This window comes from Chanos chanos, chromosome 13, assembly GCF_902362185.1.
Source record: "Chanos chanos chromosome 13, fChaCha1.1, whole genome shotgun sequence".
Classification (NCBI taxonomy): Eukaryota; Metazoa; Chordata; class Actinopteri; order Gonorynchiformes; family Chanidae; genus Chanos; species Chanos chanos.
In genome coordinates, this window is record NC_044507.1 from 7,325,964 (window position 1) to 7,339,927 (window position 13,964).

Below are 13,964 nucleotides of genomic sequence, written 5' to 3' on the forward strand. Positions count from 1 at the left end.
TCACGGTTAAGACCGAACGTGAGGTTATCTTAAATAATACAAGGTTTAGGTAAGGATTTTTCTAAAGATGAAATCATCTCAACTGAAAGGGGTCCCACTAAACTGAGGGATCCTTTACATTTTTTCATCAATATTCTCATCAAATCTCATTTCTGTTAAAAAGCAAACACTATCCAACAGGAACATAACCCTCGTTTCTAATGTAAGCTTTCACAGTTCACAGACCTTTAATGGTTAATGTCACATCAAAAACTACAGTCATCAGTATCATTTTAAATATTTGTATCACAGTCCACCAATCAGCAAACAGTTCACCAATATCGTTATTACCTTCTTATTCATATTCACAGATAGTGTTCACAAATCCTGCACAATTGTGAATTTTGACCATCGTCTATTACATTGTTTAAACCACCCATCCATTCAACAAAGAATTCCTTTGTCAACTCATCACATGTCCAATATCAGTCTAGGACAAAAAAAAGAGCAAACTGTAAAAATACAGCATTATCAGTTTATAATACAGCCTTTTCAGTCATTTTTCACTAAAATCCCATTGAAAGGCACTTGGCCATAAAACAGCGCTCTCCAACACCACAACAGAGCTCCTGAGGTATTAGCTCAATGCTCCATACAAAAATCCTGTTTTCATTGACCAAAAAAAAAAAAAAAAATTTCTCAGTCAGTAAGCATTGTTCCAAAAATGATTCTGGAAAAGTCTATAGAAACTACAAGCTTGACTGAAAATTTTAAGTCCTCTCATCTTGCTTTTGGCTTGTTGGTTGTTTTATTTTCTTTCTTTTTTTTTTTTTAAGAATAAAAAGGTTGAAAATAGTAAACACTGAAACGATCCATGCAAAAATTGTTTCCTTGAGTCCATGTAGGAGAACCTCCCAAAGCGTAATTATGTCTCGACGCCCCCTAGTGGCAATTTTTATCTGTGTACACGGGTTAGTCCACAGTCTTGTGTAGGTGTGTGATGTTGCGGAGTGTTGTCGTCGGGGGCAACGTGCTCCTGTGGGTTGCCGTTGTTCGGGCCACAGCGGGGTTTCAGCTTGCGGAGGTACTCGGCATGGACAGGTTTATGACACTGGAGCACTCGGATGGCCTCGTCAATCTTAAACCACTTTCGCTTCCTCCCTGAGACAAAGACAAAGGAGATTTTTAAAATGTTTTACAGTGCCTGCCTCTTCTCAAAAAAAAAAAAAAAAACGTTTTTTTTTTTCCATTCAGGAGATTTAATATTTTGGTTTTTCTTGACCAGTTTTTCAAAATTCAAACTTTAATACCTCCCTCCTCCTCCCTGCACGTATCTGTTATAAACCTTCAGTTACATAATTCATTCAGATGATTTACAGATTGACAGAGAGCTGATAAGCTGAATCAGGTATGCCTGAACAGGGCTGCTGTGGCGAAGATGTGCAGAAAAGAGGAGAGACAGGGTCAAACACTGCTCTAGTTAACCTACACCTTAAATAGTGAGTGTTTCCTTGACTTTTACTTCTGTAGTCACACTATCTTTAAAGTGTGACACATGGGTCTACTTTGTAAAGTTATATTCATGTCAGTTATTTCATTTTGAACACATAAACAGTCGAGCAACCCTTATGTTTTATGCCATAACCCTCTTACATGCTTTCTGCGTGTATTACATTCCAAGCACGGCGGTTATAAAACGAAAGGTCAACTTCACAGTAAACTTGTCAAACGCCTGGAATCCCAGACACTCAGCTGACACTCGTCCCATTAATATTCATACACCCTCTTCAAATGTGTCGTTTTGAAGACCACCTATAACATTCGCCCGCTGTAACTTTTAAAGAGAACTTTCTGGGTTTCAAAGGAGAGAGACAGGATTTCTTAAAGAGTTGGCGAGGTTTCGCTCTCCCAAGCGAGGAGTTCAATTCTGGACTCCCTTCAGTGTGCTGAGGTCATGATGCCCTATTTGGCAAGCAAAGGGCTGGTACAGGCAGTGAGGGAGGCCAGAGAAGGGAGGGGGGGAGGGGGGGAGGGAGGAGGGGGGCGTGGTGATGCTGACTGGAAAACAACTGTGCCCTGCAAACCGGCACGCCTTCTTGTGAACAAATTCAACGCTATTTATACGGCCAAACAGGACTGGAGGATTACTGGGTTTTTCCTTTCCACACCATCTACAAATAGTTCAAGTTTTAAATTACAGGGTCCCTGGTCAAACACTATTTTTACGATGCCTTCGCAACCTTAAAGAATACGATACAAGTCCATGATTTCCTGTGCTTGTCCATGCTGTCACCTGATAACACGGACAGTTGAGTCAAGATGTCAGAGAGAGGGACAGCTCAGAATCTTTATTGTTTTAACAGTCTTCTTCCTATAGCACAGGTAATCAGTTCCTGTTATCTCTAACCTGACATTTAATGACCATGACAAAAAACAATAAAATGTTCTCTTATCTGATGGAAAACGGTTCTGTACACTTGTAAAAGCTCCATTTCACATTAATGTACAAAAAAAACAAGGGGCAGAAGAGAGCAGTCGCTTGAAAATACATGTGAACTTAGTCCTTCTGGGACTGCTGACAGTGACACTGTCATAGCTTTGTCACCAATTTTTTTTTTTTACATATCAAAAATGATGTAACCATGACCTAATGCACCCTTTAGAAAAAAACGAGGAGAGGGTAACAGCAGATAAGAATGACCTATAAAGGTAAAAACGACATGCCTAAGTGGACAAGGACTGCACTAACTTTAGTAAGAGGCATGTAGCAAAGCCAACAAACTCACCAATGTTGACTGAGTCCTCCCAGTCCTCCAGTGTTTCTGTGACTGTGAGTACGTACACATAGGTCCTGTGTTTACTGTCCTGGTTCTGCTGTAAAACAAGCAGCTCTTTAACAAACATCTCACCATACTGTTCCAATACCCCCCCCCCTCCCAAAAAAAGTCATTTAAGGTGTTTATGTATAAATGTGTAAATGAAGCAACTTCTTTGAGATTGAAATTATTTGCCCACGCAGAGTGCCAGCCATGCAGTATTTAATAGACTGTAATTTGTTGCTGTACCTCAAATACTCCCAGTAGCCTTCCAAGGGTACCCTTTACACCAGCCTCCATGTTCAGAGAAAGACAGAGAGAGGCAAGGGAAGAAGAAAACCATGTATGAGAAAATGCAGACTCAACATTTAACAAAACTGACAAGAACCCAAACACTAAAAAACAAACAAACAAACAAACAAACAAAACCAGATAAACAAAATGAAGAACCATACACTGAAAATTTAACCTTCACATGAGTATATTGCCGACATCTCACAAAATCATTAGCCATGTGGCCCAGTCTACTCTTAATCCAATGTGGCATGTTTCCACAGAGGACACAATGCGGAGATAAAAGTAGTCTGTACTGTTAGTGATGGGAAGTCTCTATAAGGAGAATTCCTTATTGTAAGTCTTGTGACACATTCCAGACTATGGTGCTCTTACATAACTGTTAGGATGTATCTTGAACCACAGAGAAGACTTGCTCCAACAAGCCTAATAAGAGAAGGAAGGTTCCAATGCCCTGGGTGAGAGCCAGTTCTCTGACAAATCTTGACAAGGTGTTATGTGCTGTGTATCTGAAAAGCCAGAGTGATATATTTCCATAACACAGTCTGGATTCCATGACGGCACGTAACCGGCAGAGGCTGGAACGGTGTGTCTTCCCCTTTAAAGCTGGAAGCTTTACCTACACGGGCCGTGTCTACTCTCTCCTGATACAAGGACACCACAGAGCCTTGAGTCATTGTGTTACTAATAAGCCTTCAAGCTTACTGACTAGACTGGATGGTCTAATGTCTCTTCAAAGGATTGATGAAGTTCAGAAACATTTGCTCAAAAGCTCCTTAGGAATGTTTTGGAAAGCTCTCTCACAAGTGGTAAATGGAATGAGGTACAATGCACTTTTTGAGTGTCCTTTTTTGACACTCTCATATGGCCAGACAGACAAGGATACCCCAGCAGACATACAGACAATGCAGCCAATGACACCCTGTCAGAAACACCCAATAGAAGTGGTATTGCTGGCAAAGTGACTCGTATTTGAATGATGCAGCTGATTTACTAATCAATAGTTTCCATTGTCTGTGTTTGTTTTATATTTGGACGGTGTTCTTTTTTTTTTTGTGTGTGTGGATGGATGTACTTACTCAGGCCTAAAAATAAGTTCCATTGTTTTCCATTAATTGAAACCAAATGATAAAATTATGAGGGATATATAAACCTATCCGGGGCGCTGAGTTAGTTTAGAGTCTCCTCCTTGTTCCCAGCAGTTGCGGGACATCCCAGTGTTGGCAGGGTTCCAGTTGCTGGTGACTCTGTCCCATGAGTCTTGCCATACCCCAACAGGGTGCTATAACTCATAGGCAAGTTTTATGATCTTATGGGTCTCCCTGACTCTCTCAGAGAGTTTAATGTTTCTTACTTCTGACGCATTATGTGACAAACAGATCCCTCGAAATTTCATGTACATGTACAGTAAGGTCCAGAATTATTGGCACCCTTGATAAAGAGGTAATCCAGGCAGTAAGCTATATGTTATGCTCAAAAACATGAGAAAATTATCATTTAATTTAATGCAATATATCAGAGTGACGATTTTAAAAAGAAATTTTCTTTCTCAAAAGTACAAGTGTCAGAATGATTTGTACCCCTAAAGATTCTTATAAATGAAATTTAACAGAAATTAAATTTGCATTAACCCAGTCTTAGGAGTGTCACTGTGGTCTTACATGGGTTTCACTGATCCACTAAACAGAGTAACACAAGTGTGAAAGCAGTTTGCTGTCCATTACCGTAACGAAAGACGAAGAACTCCCAAATTAAGGAGACAAACAGATACTGGCCTTCATACAAAAGGAAATGGATAAAAAAAAAAACATGTACACCATTTATCATGATATAGGACTGTTATTTTCAGGATGTCCACAGTTTAAAACCTCTGGATCAGCACTAAACAAGCCTAAACAAGCCTGGCAGAGAACGCATATGTGAACAGCACACAGAGTAAAGAGAATGGTTCAAAGGCCACTGTTGGCCTCAGAATCTATAATTAGACACCACTTCCACACTACTACAGTTTTTGGAAGAGTTACCATACAAAAACACCTATATTGAGAGCAAATAACAACTGTGAGTGCCTGAAGTATGTAAAATGGTATTAACACTTGAGTTGGAACTCCAGTCAGGAACTATAGTTGGGACTATAGTCAGATGAGACAAAAATAGAGCTGATCAGTCACACACATCAGTTGTGGGTTTGGCATGGAAATACTGATGTACGTGTAGAGAAGAGCCCAACGCTACTGTAAAATATGGCGGTGAGACTTTAATGATAAACTGGTTGTTTAGTTTCCACTCGTCCTCAGGCGCTTGTCGATGGAATCATGCACTGCAAGTACTGGGACAAAAAAAAAACCTGTTTGTCTCTGCCAGGAAACCTGGTTGGCCTCAAGTGTCTCTTCCAACAACACAATGAGCCCATACGCACATTAAAAAAAAAAAAATCCACAAAGCAATGGTTTATAAACCACAGAATCAACCTTATGCATTGGCCATTTCAGTTTTTTGACTTGAGGCCCAACGAATGTCTGTGTTCGAGCTGAAAAGGAAGCCCCTGAATAAAAAACCTGGAGACATCAATGTTCTGGAAAGATTCTGTATGAAGCAATGGTCTATGGCCAATCCTGATGTGTTTTCCACTCTCATTAAACGTTGTAGGAAAAGACTCACCACTGTTCACCTTTCAATGGGAAGGTTTTTAAACTATTGGCACAGGTGGCAATAACTGCCTGACTTCTTTTTCTTTTTTTTAAGAAATAAATGTACAACTTGAGAAATGTGTGATTTATGTTGATTGCACTGAATTATGAAGTAAAATATATTCCACCACCTCTGAGCTTACAATGCAGTTTTGCTCTGGTACTACTCATTTTATACATGATATTCTTTAATTTTACAATTTCTGCCTTTTGCTTGTCTTCCCAAACTGTACCAATTATGTTAGATCTGGCTGTGTGTAAAGGCAAACTGTGAATCACAGACTTCATAGATCCTCTACGGCAGTAATTATTTTCAAAACATCAGCATGAAAAATATTTAAACTCAAAAGAATTACTTGTCACAAACAGCCACCTGAGACAAATGGTTAGATCAGTGACTCCCAGACCAACAGCGATTCAAATCAGACTTGACAACTGTGTTTCTGGAGCTTTCATGACGCGTGGCATTTGGATTGGTGTTAATAGTGCTAAATGTCTTATCTTGGCCTTCACAGAAAGCTTTCAACACGGACAGCACAGAGTAATCATTTTCTTTATATAGTCCGACATGTTCTCTGACTGCCATTACCACTCGTAATTACTCATCTCCAGTGACCTAAACCTCCAGTTCAAGTTAAAGCTACAAGACAGAGCCCTCACAAAGGAATCAAAAGCGCGAAAACCAAATATCTTTAACAACAACAAACAACGACGACAACAAAATCTAGCCTAATTAACTAAACAAAAGCCAACAAAGGGTGTGAATCTGCTTTAAATCTATTGAGGGACACGGCTTTTTCCGAGCAAAAGAGGCCAATGGTAACAGGACACTGTCTCTAAATGTCACCGCTGGGCCTCACAGCTGTCAACAGATCAACCCCCCCCCCACCCCCCCCCCCCCCCCCCCCCCCCCCGCGACAGCCTCTTCACAACGCCTCTGCACAGCCCTTGTCAAGCATAATGTCCTCTAGTCACAAACCGCAAAAGCATTAATGGCAGATAACTCTGAATGTTTCACATGAAACCTTTCGGTCAAGGGTGTTCGGGCTATTCGGGTGGGGTCGATGATTTAACGAGCTATTCGTTTTCATTGACAGTAATGAGGTGTTCGCACATATACGTGGCATTTGATGCACTACACCAAGAAATCCGACCGTACTGCGATTTTTAAAGGTGGAGGAGAGAAATATTGGTGTTCACTTTGAATTCAGCGTTTTTAAAAGCAAGCTGCTTTTTCAGCTACTGTCAGGGGAGTGGCATGAGACTCTAACGAACAGGCCAACAGAAGGCGGTTGTCTCTGAGAGATTAATGTGGAGTCAGCTTGCAGTATTGAAATTTTAGTCCAGGAACTACGATTAACTTGATATCATACTGCACATCTGGCCCCAAGGCAATGTCAGCCCTGTTGTCATATATTAAATGTGAATGTAATGATGATGAATCCAAATATAGATTTGTACATCTAGGACTTAACAGAGATCTTCCATGAATACAGCTTCCAATGAAACGGATGGACACTTGCATGAAATGAAATCAAATCCCTGTTTTTAGATGAGCCAACGCAACACACAAACACACACACACAAAAAAGAAAGCATCTGAGTCAAACTGGGGTGAAGGGCACCTGGGCACTCTCACCTCCTCATAAACTTCCCGTACGGCTGCTCCACACGGCTCCTCTTCGGGCTCCATCCCTCCTCCGGGAACGATCCATTGGTCTGGGTGCCGACTGCTGCTCACTAACAAAACCTGACAAGAGCACAAACACACACACATAAACACCACACAGTTCAGAGCAAAGAGCCAAAATATCTTCACGAGCAGGCCTCCAAATCAGTTATTCTGTTATATGACACCCATCTTAAGCAAGAGAGAGTTACTTACAAATTACCATCAAGTCCTAGGTCATTTCATTATGTGAGTGGGCTTAAGAGAAGTGTTTCGGTACCACAGTGGTATGGTATATATGGTGTGTGTGTGTGTGTGTGCGCGTGTGTGTGTGTATATATATATATGTATATATATATATATATATATTATAATAATGGTAACAATTACACAGTAGGCCTACTGTTCTGCAGTAAAAAGCCTAAAAAGGGAAACTGAGAAAAAAAAAAAGTTGCCTGTGCGCTCACACACACACACACACACACACACTTCCATAAACTTACAAAGGCTAAATCACGAGCAGTTAAGTCACAGGCTTTCAGTGCTTGATATAACATGTACCTGAGCCCTGTGGCCAATCAGTTTTATGGCCATATTTGTGACTGTAACGAGGACCTGGAACCACTGAGCCTCCCTGGGATTCCATAACATAACTGCCAGTCTGACAAGCTTGCATACCGTGACTATTTTTTTTAGCAAGTAATCATATATCTGTGATAGCATTTCTCATACATGTAAGCTACAGGGAGCAGCTGTCTAAGCCACAGTGGGCTACTGCATAGGGGTCCAGTGGAGCTCCATTGACCTCTAGATGGGGTTATGCGGAGTGTGATAGAAGCAGGTGTAACCCAAACCAGGAGACCCCCAGTGGGTGTGGAAAAATACTCCAGGTGGTGGTTTTCACATGGCGCCTGTTTGACGGAGTGACGTGAAAATGGAATCAATAACAGACTATGGCGGAGCTACAACAAAGTCAATACATTCGAAGCTGGAACAAGCCATCTGAGTAAAATGCTTACATTATGGTTCAGTGGATAAAATAATTGAACAAGTGAAAACCAAAGGAGCTCTCTCTCATCTGTGAACTGTAGATATACGTCCTGAGGTAATCCGATCATTTTAATTTCAAAACCCCTATTTATCACACTTAAATATTAAATCGTAATGACCGTAAAACAGCTCATCTGTTCCTAGCTTATTTGAGAATCAGGGAAAAAAAAAAAGATAAACAAAAATCAGTCAGTCAACACTCCAGTGAACGTGGTGTCACACTAACCCAGTTCAAAGCCCTACTGACATCCTAGACAAATTCCTCCAAAATCCCATCATGCTCCCACTGAGCACGTGCAGCTCCTGTGTCTTCAGCACAGCAGAAATGCCTGCTCTGCTTTTCATCAAAGGTGGAAAAAAAAAAAAAAAAAACCCCGACAAAAAGAACCCCTCACAACCACGACAGCCATCTGGGCTCTGCTAAAAGCAGGGATGGCTCTGTTATGTACTTTTTATGTGACGAAAAGCAATAAATCAAATTATTTGTGGGGAAGATTATCAAAAGTATTATGACTAAGGCTTGCCAGGCGTCTCATATTCCTTGCAACATAAATCATTGCTATAAGCATTGCTATTTTTTTTTTTTAATGAAGTTGTTATCAAGAGATCCGAAATGTTGTATGCAAACATGACGCATTCCAGCTTTGATAATTACCTCAGGAATGTAATGTCATTATTCTTCAAATGAAGTTGATTACAAGCCAAAAACAACTCAGAATGCCCTGACCTGCAACCTTTCAAATACTATCCCATGTATTAACATGTTATACAATTACAACACAAATGCTGAATAGGAGTCAGCGTTTATGATTTCAGATCAGAGACATTAATACCAGAGTTGTGCACAACAAAGTGTGACATTCTCTTCCCATTTTCAAAGCTGATTCATTTTGACACCTAAGTTACAATATGTGAAGGAACAAGGCCAACGCCTTCCTTTGATGCATCAAAGAGAAACGGAAAAGAGCATTGTTTCTATAAATATGCTCACCCTTTCTCTGTTAACCAGATGTTTTCTACTGGATCTGAAACCTGGAAAAAAAAATGTGTTTTGATAATGATGGTTCACTTCCATTCCCTGTTAGTGAAAAGGCTCAGATATGTCTTCCAAATCACTTACCAGACTTTCCACTGTTAACGCTATGGCTACTGTTCAGGATTAATCAACTGTATCATGTTTGTGTTCACCAGTCATTGCTGCTATGGAGACCATAACACTCTTGTTATTAAACCACTGTTTATAGCTTGACTAGACAACACAATGGAGATCAGATTAAAGTCTTGAGACACTAGCTTCTCACTTTTTGATACATACTTTGCTTTGTGTTGTGGAGCAGGAGGAGGTTCTTATTTGTATTAAATGTGACTGGTACCACAAAAGGACCAAGCAGTTCTGAACCTACTCAACATGAAGACACGTTGCTGAATTTGTTTCAGCAGTTCTTAAACCCGTTATTTAAAGGAAAAAGGAAGAGCAACTTTTGTCTGAAATGTTGCTTTCACTGAAAAGAAGAATGGTGATATACCATCATATCTCCTTCTTTATGTGACTTTCACTCTCCAGAGTCTCTGTCTCTCTCTCTCTGTCTGTCTGCCTGTCTGTCTGTCTCTCTCTCTCTCACACACACAAACTCACACAAACAAGCTTTAGAGAACCACTGGATCAGCAGTTGTCTTTCTCTGTATGAACAGAGGCAGATTAACTGGACTGTCCAGCGATAAGGGCCACCGACACATACATATTACCCCTAGACCGTAAACAACCCAGGTTACGATAAAAACAGTTTATTCTTCATCAATAAATTAAGACAACAAAGGCTAAAACTTTCTGATGCACCACAACGTGCAGGAAAGAGACTAGACTCCATAGCAAAACACACTAAAAAATGAAAAGTCACACATAACTCTAACAATATAAGACTTCACCAGTGATGACGTGATCTCCAAACACTGCTGAAGAATGAACTAATCTAGTGAATGATAGAAGAGTTAGTATATGGACAGAAAACGAGACAGACAGTCAGAAAGATGGATAGATGGACAAAGAGACAGACAGACAGACAAACAGATAGATAGATAGATAGATAGATAGATAGATAGATAGATAGATAGATAGATAGATAGATAGATAGATAGATAGAGAGACAGATAGATAGACAGATAGATAGGCAACAGGAACACGACTGGTCTGAATTTTTAATTGGACCATTACTACGGCATGTAGTTCTGGAATGCCGTGACGTGCAACCTACGTTGGTTGCTCCAAATTGAGCACTTACTGTTATCTCTATCTCCAGTGGATAAAAGTGAGAGAGTGGCTGTACCATCTATAGGACAGATGAGCATGTGAGGGAGAGACGAGGTGGGAAAGAGAATCTGTCAGGGGACAGCTAGTGCCTGCGCCCCATTTCTATAAATTGCTGCTGATAGGTCACTTGGTGCTTCAGCACATAGTGTAACTTGCTTCACCCCCCCCCCCTTTACCCCCCACCCACCCCCCCCTGTTGCTGCCCCAATCACATGAGGGAGACCTGAAAGATTGAGAACTGTTGCTATGCAGAAAATTTCAAGTTGATGGCTTCCAAGCTAAAAAGAAGTCCCTTGGCATCTTAGGTAATCGTAACATGTTTTAGTAACACGATCATGTCAACCGATTCTTATCATTCAGAGTGCTGGACAAGGTTCTTACATCACTCAAGAGATTTGAAACAGAATATGTTAAATGCGGTGGTTTCACTGTGTGTGTTTATGTCTAAATAAGCCAGAGAGCCAGCACTGGGATTTCACTGGGAGCATGGCACACTACAAGAGAACTTAGTACGCGAACGTGTTATATAAAACACCTCTGCTATGACAGCAGACACATAATTTCGTAATGCAGAGTATTTTTAGATGCAAATGTAATCCTCTGTTTAGAAAGGCTCACATGGTGTTGAAAGTGCTCAATATTCTTAACTCTTCAAACTTTTTTTCATCTGTCAAGGACAGATGTTGGTACAGATAGTTCATGATAAACTTTGAAAGCCTTTGTTGAACCCAAAGCGGAAAACGGCATGCATCAGTGAACTCTGCTTTTCCTGAATGCTCACTTCAATCAAGACAGCAATTTTTAAAAGGTTCAAAGGTGGTGTACCCCCACTGCTGTCGTTCTATATTGTGAGAGACAAGTACATTTGGAAGAGGTGTGACCCAAACTAACCAACTACAGATCAGAATGCCTTTTTTTTTAAAAGCGGGAATAGCTGAGCTCTCGACTACAGTAACATATTTGTGGTATTATGTGTGAGAGTGAATTTCATCTCAGTGACTGTGCTGAACTTTTGCCAATTCTGCAGTGACAAATAGAAAGCAGGGAAAAAAGAACAAGACAGAGGGAGGAAAGAAAAAGAAAATTGAGGAACTAGGAGGGTGGAAATGGACAGTCATGTAATAACTGTCATATTCTGGGTTATTAAATAACAAATTTGACCTGCTTTTCGGTCTTTAGGAGAATAAAAAAAAACAACTTTTTTGAATAATAAGCTCCTTAAGTGCTTTATATTCAACCGAGAAGCTAGCTAATTCACACTAATTCTTTGCTTCCAGGAATGGAGTCTGTTGCTGAACACGCAAACAAAGAAATTAGAGCCAATCAGGGAATTAGAGCGATATCGAGAAGCCAACTTTTCCATTTCAATTCTCTCATGTGTCAGTACTCCGTTTCAGTGGGGAAACCGAACCAATAACGCAGGTCTCTCAGGTTGGTCACACAGACGCATGTTACCGTTATCAGTGGGGAAGTGACCTATACAAAAGAAGAAATAAGATGCCAGCAGAAACACAAATAGTCGTGATTCTACATGTTACTTCAATATCAGTGCTACATGAGATGCCATTTAAGGAGCGGCTGATGCCCGGCGAACGTTTCAACCAGTTCATCACTATTCATCGTAGTGATGCAAGGCATGGAGAACCGTTTTAATGAATTAGGCTACAGATTATAGCCAGTGACTTACAGCTGAAGACGCTCTGGTGATACTAGTCACTTGAGTAAAACTCGAGGAATGTGAAGCAAATGCAAACCATGCATTTTGAACAAAAGATCTATTGTCAGTACCTGTCCAGTTGTAAGACCAGTGAGTCTACGACGGTTCCTGGCCTCAGGGAAAGCAGATCGAAGCGATTCTCTGTGTCGTACTAGTACTGGTACTTGTTTACGCACGTGTGTTTAAAGAGACTGCTCATCAGCTCACTGACAGACTGATTATATTAGTGCAAATTGAGGGACGATTGTTCTATAGCTCTTACCAGAAGCAAAACTGTGTGAGTGAATGGCAAGACATTGGTATAGGATTTTTACAATTTAACCCATGCAGCTTGCAGCTACTTTAAAAGTCTTTTATATTTGTGAAAATGGCCATTTTAGGGATGCATAAATATGAGTGCAATGAAACCTGTTTTTTGCAACTGCAAATTTGTGTTTCATTATCACAATTCTACAAACTAAAAACTTGTCCTGTGACTAATGCATGAACATTTTACACTCTCTGTCGTAGTAGTAGAGGTACTAAGTGACCCCTGCTCACAGGATATGGATGATACCATAAACGCCACTTGTGCAGTGAGTGGGACAAATACATCGAAGTAGTCCACACAACACTTCTAGGTGACCTCAACTCCAAGTAGGGAAGAAATGTCCACATACCTCGTCTTCTCGATCGTTTTTAAAGCACAAGCAGGCGGCTCGCTTTTTAAAGCCTTCGCCGTCATAAGTCCTAGTCTGGTTGGGCTTAAATTTCATCATGTATTCCAGATTTTTGAGGTTCTGCGATGATATCAAAAAAGTAGTGTTGACAATTCGTTGGCTTCCAGCGCAAATGCCTCTCAGGCCAAGAACATCAGAACAGCCGATATACTCCACAGTAACCATACACTGTGCACACTGGACTTTGTTTCACGTTAAAGGCAAAATTCTGTTCTTGTTAACGCCGCTCTTTACTTCTGACAGTGTTACTTCCCCTACCATGGTGGCTTGTTGCCCCTTTCTGCAAGCATGATCTTCAACTGCGTGTACATCGCCAGAGCAGTGCTGCTGGTCGTTAGTACTGCGCAATCGCCTTGCATCAGCTGCAATAGGTTCTGCGTTACAAACTGGACATGCAATCAACAGATAGGCGTTTCCTTGAAAAAATATGAATGAGCCATACACTCCATAATAAACACTCACATTATCTGTCGTGCAGTTGATACCCACCCTCCCAAAACAAACAGATAAGTGAATAGTTGACTAATTATTACCAAAGAACCCGAACTCCGGTCCCTAATGAGTTTTTTTTTTTCACGAGCAATAATTTGCAAGACCATACGTCTCTAACGCCATCTAGTGGTTATTACGAGGCATTTAACAGCAAGGTAGAAGAGTGGACATTTGAGGAGCGAACGTTATGCTCAGTAACCAGCAACCCCCGATGTGTGTAGGTGTTGAGT

The 13,964-nt window shown here is 40.7% G+C and overlaps 1 protein-coding gene across 2 annotated transcripts; it reads right to left on the reverse strand.

Annotated features, from left to right (window-relative positions):
• Positions 1–673: 673 nt before the first annotated feature.
• Positions 674–13,612, reverse strand: nudt4a (nudix (nucleoside diphosphate linked moiety X)-type motif 4a). Of its 2 annotated transcripts, none has more exons than XM_030790723.1 (5): positions 13,183–13,612; positions 7,419–7,529; positions 3,045–3,089; positions 2,766–2,850; positions 674–1,140 (listed from the first exon to the last, which is right to left on the reverse strand). In XM_030790723.1, the coding sequence occupies exons 1-5, from the start codon at positions 13,405–13,407 to the stop codon at positions 935–937; spliced, it is 672 nt and encodes a 223-aa protein (XP_030646583.1). In that variant the 5' UTR covers positions 13,408–13,612; the 3' UTR covers positions 674–934. The 2 variants fall into 2 exon arrangements, with proteins under 2 accessions (XP_030646583.1, XP_030646582.1); XM_030790722.1 differs by having other exon boundaries at positions 2,766–2,853; positions 13,183–13,611.
• Positions 13,613–13,964: the final 352 nt, after the last annotated feature.

Bases quoted from the DNA above. Each gene is read 5' to 3' on its own strand.
- nudt4a (XM_030790722.1), bottom strand. From the start codon at position 13,407: ATGGTTACTGTGGAGTATATCGGCTGTTCTGATGTTCTTGGCCTGAGA. The intron at 7,530-13,182 runs GTATGTGGACAT...TGCTCTTGTCAG, and splicing joins AAAACGATCGAGAAGACGAG to GTTTTGTTAGTGAGCAGCAG. The intron at 2,854-3,044 runs GTACAGCAACAA...CTTGTTTTACAG, and splicing joins GGCTACTGGGAGTATTTGAG to CAGAACCAGGACAGTAAACA.